The sequence below is a fragment of the Musca domestica genome, unplaced genomic scaffold (genome assembly GCF_030504385.1).
Source record: "Musca domestica strain aabys unplaced genomic scaffold, Musca_domestica.polishedcontigs.V.1.1 18, whole genome shotgun sequence".
In the NCBI taxonomy this organism is placed as follows: Eukaryota; Metazoa; Arthropoda; class Insecta; order Diptera; family Muscidae; genus Musca; species Musca domestica.
This window is the reverse complement of record NW_026712238.1, coordinates 2,596,043-2,606,387: the sequence shown is the minus strand read 5'-3', so window position 1 is coordinate 2,606,387 and position 10,345 is coordinate 2,596,043. Positions and strand designations below refer to the sequence as shown.

General features: G+C 34.6%; 1 protein-coding gene across 1 annotated transcript; it reads left to right on the top strand.

Moving 5' to 3' along the window:
* Positions 1-7,608: 7,608 nt before the first annotated feature.
* Positions 7,609-10,345, top strand: LOC101889349 (glyoxalase domain-containing protein 4). The gene is made up of 4 exons (XM_005179995.4): positions 7,609-7,957; positions 8,253-8,302; positions 8,368-8,474; positions 9,614-10,345. The coding sequence occupies exons 1-4, from the start codon at positions 7,862-7,864 to the stop codon at positions 10,240-10,242; spliced, it is 882 nt and encodes a 293-aa protein (XP_005180052.1). The 5' UTR covers positions 7,609-7,861; the 3' UTR covers positions 10,243-10,345.

Sequence of the window (10,345 nt, the reverse complement as noted above, 5' to 3'; positions counted from 1 at the left end):
AGCTAATGTCATGAATTTAAATATGCCATCAGATTAAACTCAGATTAGAAAACTATTATTTGCCTCTACTGCTCTATTTATGAGCGTTGTACAATTTTGCCAAATAACCAATTTTTCTCACCATCCTCTGTTTGGAATCGAACGAACGAAAAAACACAATTTTGGGTACAATTGTTGTAGTATTTGTATGAATGCATGCTTGTTCAGTCAAACGAAATTCGAAAATTGCATTTTTTTGTTGTCTGTTCATTCAGCCTGATGCCAGTTGTATATTGAACTCATTATAAATTGGTAACAAGTACTCCATTGTATTTATTGGCTTGAATGCATAATAAAATGATTGACTTATTTCTCTGTGCGCCATCGAAAATAGGGCCAAGCCAAAAAAAAAAAGAGGCTACAAGCGAAACTATCAATATGATTTTTCCCAGTTGCCAGTCACAGCAGCTGATGTAGCGTTCTATTTTTGTGTGGTTTTCTAAAGAGGCTAGGCAAGGGACATCAAGAAGGACATACTCACTCGAATATCTCCTCTGCTTTGAGGCAGCGAAAAAAAAAGACGAGATATTTTTTGACATTCAATACAAGTTCAACTACGATGACATATTAAAATTTGCTATTTCCCTTTTTACTGCAACTGAAAAATATCGGAAAACTTTCAATGCGAATTCACAAAGCAACAACAAGGAAGAAAACAGGGCCAAGCAAAGCCATCAGGCAGCGGAAAAAAGCGGCCACGAACAACATCAACATCACTCAACTGCATAGCCACCATGCGAACTCGTAAATAAAACGTTCGCTCTTCGGAATGCATGCATGTGTGTGTGTAAGTGTGGGGAGTAAAGGATGAGCGTGTAAACAACCATGGAGTACAATGGAGTAAAAAATGGTGTCAAATTTTGTCAGCCATGTTTGGCTTGCAGATGTGTGGTTGTTCGGTATGTTTTACTGGCCCATCTTCATTGATTTTTGAGGCCACTGTATATGCATCGCATCGCATCAGAGTTAAGTTAGTTGTCACTCTATTGTTTACTTTGGCGACATTTGGAACATTCAGTTTTTTTTGCGCTGCTGAAGCTGCCACTGCTGTTGTTGTTGTTGTTCGTTTTTGTATGCGACTGAGGTAGTTCCCGCGTTTTTTTTTTTTTTTTTTTTTTTTGTCGCTCGAAAAACCCTTAAATAAACAATGGGTCGAACAAACAATTGAACGGATTCTAAAACACGACACAGAACTCAAGGTTTCAATATTCACTCTATCACACAAAGTTTAACGTTAAACTGGTGTCATCTGGTGGAGGTTTTCGGAACGTGGTTATGGTGTGGAGGTTATTGTTGGCGTTAGGAAATCAAGGGTATATAAAATGTTTTATTCTATTTATACATCGTGAGACTCAACATTCAAGAAGTGCAAGATGATGTCAGAACTTTCTACCCAAAACATTTTAAAATTTTTTTACCCTCCACCATTGTATGGAGGGTGTATTAAGTTTGTCATCTCGAAATATACATTTTAGACCCCACATAGTAAATATATTCTTGATCAGCTTAAAATTCTATGTCGATTTAGCAATGTCCATCCGTCTGTGGAAATCTCTCTTTTGGTATTGAAAATGGGCCATGCAGGTCAACGTTTTGGTATAGCCCCCATATAATCGTAGCACACTATTTTCGGTATTTTGGTGATTTAAGCGACATTATTTACCGGAATTGTTTCAAATTTGGTATTTGAAGTTCGTATGAAAGAAATTTGTCTGTGCATATCCACGTTTTCGTATAGCCCCCATAAACCGATACCACCCGATATTAGGTATTTTGATGATTTTAGCGACATTATTAACCGGATTTTTTTCGAATTTGGCATTTGAAGCTCGTAATTTATAATACAGTCTATAACAGAAAATTGTCTTCGCAGGTCCCCGTCTTCGCATAGCCCCCATAAACCGGTACCTCCGACATTCGGTAGTTTGATGATTTTAGCGACATTATGTTTTATGTTTTAAATTTGGTATTTGAAGTTCGTAATGACTACTACCGCCTATAACATAAAATTGTCTATGCAGATCCAGGTCTTCGTATAGCCTCTCATATAACGGTACGTCCCGCTATTCGGTATTTTGATGATTTTAACCGCATTATTGACCGGAATTGTTTCAAAGTTGGTATTTGAAGTTCGTAATGGGTACTACAGCCTATAACAGAAAATTGTCGGTGCAGGTCCAAGTCTTTTATATTGCTGCAAATTTGATAATAGAAGTTCGTAATGGATACAGAAAATTGTCTGTGCAGGTCTACGTCTTTGTATAGCCACCACATAACGGAACCTTCCGATATTCGGAATTTTGATGATTTTAGCGACATTATTCATCGATTTTTTTTCAAGTTTCGCATTTGAATATTGTAATGGCTTATGGCAAAAATTGCCTATGCATTTCCACGTCGTCGTATAGACCCAAATATAACGGCTACATTCGGCATTTTTAAGAATTTTACAGAATTTTTAACGGATTTTATTTTTTTGAAAATTGCCAAATTCGTTTCAAATGGTGGAGGATATTCAAAGTTCGGCCCGACCTAACATACAGCTTTTTTTTAAGGACTTCGTATCCAAAAATAATGGATTTTTTAAAACTATTAACTGCTCTGCCTATTTATATCCAAAAACGTAACAAAACCAAAACGTGCACCATCCGAATAACCAAATTCGTCTCAGGAGATTTGGAGTCGATCTGGCGATGTCCGTCCGTTGATCTGTCTGTGTGGCTGGCTAGTGCATCGTAATATTATTATTAAACTTAGATCGAGTTCCGGTATCGGTCCAATCCTTCTTGTTCCTTCCCCACAAAAGATCGACATTTTCAAAAAAAAAAATATTCTAGTGTTCAGAAAGAGAAAGGATAATTCGATTTTGCTCCATTGAACATGGGCTAAGGCTATACATCTGTCGGCAAAACCAACTTATACTTTTGAACTCGTTTTGTTTTATTTATATCCTCTACATTATCCCATTTGCGTCCTGGCCACAGCCTCGCATTTCCAGTGACACACGTGTTTACAGACAGTAATGCCACTCACAGTTGCCTTCGGATACCAAAAACAGAAAAAAAGTTTTGAAACAAAACGTGATAGTAAAAACTATTAAACAGTTTGAACAGGCTGCAGATTGGAAGTTTTGTGAATTGCAATCACGTTTTAGGCGCAGTTATCTGTTGGTGTTTTATTTTCGACATTGCCTTCGTGCCACGTCTCTCAACTCCCTACTATCCCCCTACCATCTGCGATGTTATTTTGAATATTCAATCAAAATTTTTGCAAAATTCAAATATTTAAATGAAAGTTCAAAGTTCGTTAAAATAATTTCTTTTCGCAATTTAATGGGAGGGTTGGTGGTGAGTGTGAGTATGCTGTGAATAAAAGAAGATAAATTGATGGGAAATAATTTCGCTTTTTCAAGTTTTGTTAGCTGTTGATTTAAAAAATAAAATACAGTAAATTAGGAATCGAACTGTTGATGGCGAAAACGAGTTAGTTTTAAATAACAAACAATGAGAGATACTGAAAGTGGTTACTTCAGAAAGACTTTAATATTCTGACGAAATTTTGGGGAGCAGCTCCGCTCTATCCCAATCCCCTAAAGAGCTGATGAATAACCTAACTCTTACTGGACAACAATATCTATTAAAGCTATTGCACAAATTGGAAATTGTGAAAGTGAATTAGGACGAATATTTCGAATATAAAACCCCCAGTCAAGAAGACCGGCACTGGCTAATAAAACGCCACCAGAATGATACTAAAATAGACTATGGACTGTCGAAAGATGCAACGTTCTATAATACAAGTAATGTAATTTTGTATATCCTTAAATTAAAACCACGCCTAATGGTTCTTCATAGATAGAGGGACTCAACATTGAAGCCACCAAATTGAATTTTTTTCGATAATTGCAAGAAAAAATCAGTAGATTTTGAAAGAAGAGTTAAAATAGAAGACACGTATATCGACGTTTTTAAATTTTGCATTGCAAAGTTGAAGGAGTAAATTCCGCTCTCTTCCGCATTCTTCTTTTTATACCCTCCACCATACACATTAAGTACGTCATTCCGTTTATAACTCATCGAAATAATAATTTAAGACCTATATAGTATATATATATATTCTTGATCAGCGTAAAATTTTAAGACGGTTAAGCATAGATATAGGTTTATAGTGAAATTTGTGTACGATATTTCTTTATCTGACTAAAACCAAATTTTATGTTACTTTGATGAATCAAAAAAAATATTTTCAATTTTTTTATGACTGAGGTATATGGCTGCAGAGGGTATATATAATTTGATACGGCCAAAACGTGCCACATGGAAATAACGGTTCTAGACCCCAAGCCTCTTTGGGCCACATCTATTTTGGGACATTCGGAGTCGATCTGAGGATGCCCGCCCATCTGTCTATCTGATTTGATCCAAACTTGGTACATCGTAATTGTCAAACTTAATTCGGTGATGGGCAATATCGGTCTACTCCTTATGGTAACTCCCCCCAAGATCATAAAATCCATAGAATATAATTTTTCTCATTGAACAAAAAAGGGTCATTAAATTTAGTTAAACTTTTGCAAATTCCAATATTTTGTCAGTGCTTTGTCAGTTCCAATATTTTGTGTCAGTCAAGTGCGAAAATCGACAATCAAGTACCTCCCGCACATTTTTTTACTATTAGAAGAAGTGGAGTATATCGGTCCCCTATATCAAAAAGTAATCACATATCTCATATAGCGCGAAGGATGTAGTCGATATATGGCACGTTGCAATATTTATAGCTGACTCAGGTCAGATAGGAAATAGAAAACATTGGCCCACTCCTTCGTTACCAACCCAGTAAAGGGTCATCATTTGAATAATAATGCGAGTCAAAATATATTGTAATAAACTGATATTGGCGGATAGTCGGCAAAACCGAATGATATCTTATAACTTGTTTTTTATACCCTCCACAAACTTAATATACCCTCCATATTAAGTTTGTCATTCCGTTTGTAACACCTCGAAATATACGCTTTAGACCCCACAAGCATAAAATTTTATGTCGATTTAACAGTGTCCGTTCGTCTATCCGTCTGTGGAAATCACTCTAGCTTCCGAACGAAATGAAGTAAGTTGATAAAAATTTACTCAAATGTGTATTATGTCTGCAGGACTTTTGGTATTGAAAATGGGCTATGTAGGTCCACGTCTTCGTATAGCCCCCATATAACGGTGCCGTTAGAGCACTCCAGCATTTGAAAAATACCGACATAATGTTGTGGAATAATTTGACTTGCTACGATCCCCTTTAAGATGAAGCTTTTAACCATATTTAAAAATAAAATACAAAAAAGGCCCCTTTTTCATCTCATCTGGGGGTTAACATTTACGATAAAAATAATCCATGTGTTTTTTGCACACTATGTAATTAATATCGTATGGACGGATTCAAAGGAATCTTAATCCGACAATTTCATAAAATGTGTAAATTTTCAAAATGCCCGTACACGTGTACCCTGCTCTACTTTCACAATATTTTCCATGCAATTATGTTTTGTGTTACACAGTGTAATTGAATTATTAATCAAAAAATTAACTCATATTTAAGTATCCGCTACTCTTGATGTCGTCTTCGCAATGAATTGACAGATGACAACATTATATTTGGTCTACCAACCTCTTTACCTGCCAAATTGATGCCAGCATTTTAACGCCAGGGCTTGATTACTTGAGGACTAAGTAAATCAAGAACAAAAAGCTTGTACTCATAAAATAATATACAGCAAACTCCACATTGCTACAAAAATGAAATGCAACGATGTTATTTTAATTGTCTAAAAACTAAATTTGCAAAACTAATAGTTATAGTTTATATTTTGGCGATAAAAAGGCAACAAGTTTTAAAGTTTCACAACTACTAATATTTTACAGGAAATTTTTATATAGAAGGCACTCCATCTACATACATCGCCCTAAACTTCAAAATAAAAGTTGAAGAAATATATATTCCTTTCTTATATTCACATAAAAGAAAACACAAAAAGCATGAACCATTTCACCTCCAAGTTCAAATATTTAAAATATCTTGTACCGCCATCTATATATGAAATAATGATCCAATTTCAATTGTTCTATTACAAAAGTAAAGCCACCAACCCAATACAACAACCATCTTAATGTAAAATTCTTTTACAACACCAAATGACTAAGGTGACGTTTTCCAACACAGAAAAACTACATGAAATCACAGTCTTCTTTCACGAAGAAGCCAGCCAATTACTTTAGCCAGTAAAAATAGTCCTTTGTATACTTTACCTTAAAATTATTAGAAAAATACAGCCCCTGATCAAATTGTTTAGTGTATTTATGTCAATAGAAATAACAATGATAATTGTCCCACTCAATTTACGCAAAAACGTTAGACGACCTCACTATTTGATTTTACAAACAAATATATCGCACGTCTTATACATGGCCTATATAGTAATCCCATCTAGGTTAGATTTTTATGTTTTCTTATACGACGTCATTATTATAATAAGCGTTTAGTTTTTCATTCAACATAGTTTTTCATTCAACATTTTCATTTCCAAAATTGGTTTGACAGTTCATTGTCCCAGCAGCTGTATCAATGCGTCTAACTATATTCTTCTACCATGGAAGTTACCATGGCAGAAAAATACAGGTAGATGCATCAACGCTTGGGAACATTGATATGTCAAAAATGTTAAAATGTTTTGACAAAAATAAGAAGATTTTTATAAGTTTTCTTACACGACACAAATCGGTGTCTTTGTTACAATATGCATTTTTCCAAATTGGTTTGACAGTTCACTGTCTCAGCAGCTATGTCGATACGACTACGTCTATTCTTCTACCATGGTAGTTACCTCAGAGGGAATTTCGAATATATTTATATAACTAGTTAACCATTAAAAAGTATGGAAACGCAGAAATAATCTTTAAAAAAGATTTTACTTCGTTTTAAATGAAACGGGAATTTTTCACCATTGGAATTTAACTTGTATCATAACAACATGGTTAGTGATTTTAACCGTCAAAAGTCAATACGCAATTAATTGTGAAGGCCTATGGATTACAATATTGAAAACAGATAATTGTTATAATTGTATTTTCACTATTAACATGTCTCTGTCATTAACTGTTACATAGTATAGCCACAAACCTTTTTTTAAGAATGCAGTTTGTCAAGTCTTTACCATTTTATGACTTTGACAGCTGTTTGCCCATTATGGGATATCAATTCCCTTTACATGTGAGTAAAGTCAAACCAGTAAAAAGAAGCTAGTATTAATTTTATTTATTTGTTTATGAATTAACAAACAACCTGTTTCTTACAAATTCCTGCGTTTTAGATGGTGTCTACTCTGTGAATTACCTAATTGCCACACGTCTTTTTTAAAGAACCCCAACAGACGCTAGCCTAATGTCAGCTGGTTCCACATCTCTTTTAATGAATGTTTCCAGCTGAAAACGTATTGCTTATGTCTCATTTGTAAACAACAGAAGATTTTGCTTTCTGTTTATTTTCTATCGGCCATTTCTTTTTGCCTCCTTATTTGTTTCGTTGGGGACGTCATTCATTTTGGTTTCTTCCAGTAAGAAGAAGCTTGTATCAATTCAGTTGTTGATGAATCAACATAACTGACCGGTTTCGCTTAAATAATTAAAGTTTGCACGAACTACAACAAGATTGTGATAAAAATACAATAACATATACTATATACATAAGTTAATAACCCTTCACTTTTGTAAATAAGTGGAAAATTCTAAGTGCTTCCAGTTGTGAAATAAGAGAATATTGAACTCATATCAAGGAGATGTCTCTAATCACGGGAAGAGCTTTGCATTATGTCTTCAAAATTGGCAATCGTGCCAAGAATTCCTTCTTCTTCCGGAATATATTGGGCATGAAGGTAAGTCTGAAAGTTTTTCGTACATCGTAAACTTGGAAAGTGGAATTTTTTTCTAAATCACACATTCCGATAACAACTTAAGATGCTAATTGTCAACTAACAACAACAAGCGGGGTAATTTGGTTCTGCTTCAACAGGTGTATTATGTGGTATGTAGTTGATTGTGTTCGAGATAAATGGGTATGAGATTTTGATAGACAAGCTATCTATGAATGTAATTATCTGTCTAACTTTTACCTTGCATGGTTGAAATATTGGTAAACTAATTGCTACACGTTTTCTATCTATTTAACAGGTGCTGAGACACGAAGAATTCAAGGAGGGCTGTGAAGCTCAATGCAACGGGTGAGTAATATTGAAATAAAAATACGTACATATTATAGGAATGCTAAATAATTTTATATTTTCAGGCCTTATGATAACCGCTGGAGCAAAACTATGATTGGTTATGGTCCAGAATCTACACATTTTGTTTTTGAATTAACATATAATTATGGTGTGACCAGTTATGAAATGGGTGAGCATTTTATTTGAAAAACTAATATTAATTTTGGTTATTTTTAATATGTATTAGTTTTTCGTAGGTTTAGAACTGGCTCTTTCCTTTCACATTAATTTCCTCTGTATAGATATATTTTTATTTTCACAATCGTTAATATTTAATTTGGCACTTGCAGAGTACCGATGAATTTATAGTACATTCATGATCAGCATAATAATCGGTCGATTAGCCATTTCCGTCTGCCTGTTTAAATCACGATAGAGCACTATTAAATATTGATGTTTGACACATACAACGTTTAGTACACATATGGAGGTACCTCCATTTTTTAAATAAAATTGGGGTTTTCCGTCCCAATTTTCAAACAAAGCATCCCATAATATATATATTTATGACCAGGGTATTATTCAGTCGATTAGCCATACCCGTCCGTCTGTTTAAATCACGATAGAGCACTATTAAATATAGATCTTGAAATATCGCATAGACATTGATATTCTTTCTAGGATGCTTCGGACTGAAAAGCAATATATCGGTCCACAGTTAGGTGTTATCCTTATATAAATGCACCTCCTATTTAAGAATTTGAATTTATGGGTTCTCTTTCGACAGATATACTCCTCTCAAACCTCATATGTCTCTATTTTTAAACCGATGTTGGTATTTTGAAGGTTTAGGCTGAATTTCCGGCCAAACCAGATGTAACTTATTAATTCGGTTTATTTGTCGATTGTTTAACTCAACACAAAAATTTTCATTGCGGGCCCTCTTTTTGGTGTAGCGCCCAAAAAAAGTTTCTCCCAAGTTTCTGTGTTTTCAAGGTGTTCGCCTTAATTCTCAATTATGTTTTTAAAAATCTAGTTTTCCATTAAGCTACTTACCTCCTTTTCCTGTAAGAACATTTCTTCTTTTCAAGAATCCACAACACAGCCTGTAAACGGAGACGATTTTTTTCTAGATACCCCAATATGTTTCAGCTATGTGAAAATTAAACTAAAAAATATGACATTCATAAAAAAAATATTTTTATATTTTTTATAAAACAGGTGCTGAGTCCACACAGAAGTATTTGCATACCATTTTCTGCTTATTTGAAAAGATGCGAAAGTTTTTCTTAATTTATTATTTTTTTAAATATGTTTTTATCATTTTAGGCAATGATTTCGCCGGTGTCGTTTTGAAATCCCAGGAATCCATCGATCGAGCCTTGGCTAACAATTATCCAATGACCGATGTTGATGGCAAAAAATTACTCTTATCTCCAGATGGTTATAAATTCTACATTATACCAGAACCTCAACCAACGGTTGAAGATCCTGTTGTTAATGTTGGTTTACATGTTACCAATTTGGCCGAGTCGAAAAAATACTGGCATGAAATTTTGCTCATGAACATTGTGTCAGAAGATGAGACCTCGTTGCTGTTGAACTATAGCAATATGCAGGCAGCATTGAATCTTAAACAAATCTCTGAACCATTGGATAGAGCCAAGGCTTATGGACGCATCGCTTTTTCGGTACCCAAAGCCCAACAGCCTTACATCAACGATGTCATTACCCAAAATAATGGCAAAATTTTAACTCCACTCATTGAATTGGATACACCTGGCAAGGAAACGGTGCGCGTTATTATCTTAGCCGATCCTGATGGTCATGAAATATGTTTTGTCGATGATGAAGGTTTCACCAAGTTGTCGGCTGTGGAAGATGATGCCGATAAGAATTTGGATAAATACATTAGCAAGGATCCATTCCAGAGGGAGTTGGATGCAGCTGAGGAATAAGTGCTAAATGTTTGATTATGAATCTGTTGAATATGAATTATTAAGTCATTTAATAAAGCTCTTTAAAAGACGTAGGAATCAATAAAATTGATTCATGGATCTA

What these genes read in the sequence shown, in the direction of transcription:
- LOC101889349 (XM_005179995.4), top strand. Translation starts at nt 7,862, where the DNA reads ATGTCTCTAATCACGGGAAGAGCTTTGCATTATGTCTTCAAAATTGGC. An exon ending in TGTGAAGCTCAATGCAACGG is followed by an intron (nt 8,303 to 8,367) that starts GTGAGTAATATT and finishes TTATATTTTCAG; the next exon opens with GCCTTATGATAACCGCTGGA. An exon ending in TGTGACCAGTTATGAAATGG is followed by an intron (nt 8,475 to 9,613) that starts GTGAGCATTTTA and finishes TTATCATTTTAG; the next exon opens with GCAATGATTTCGCCGGTGTC.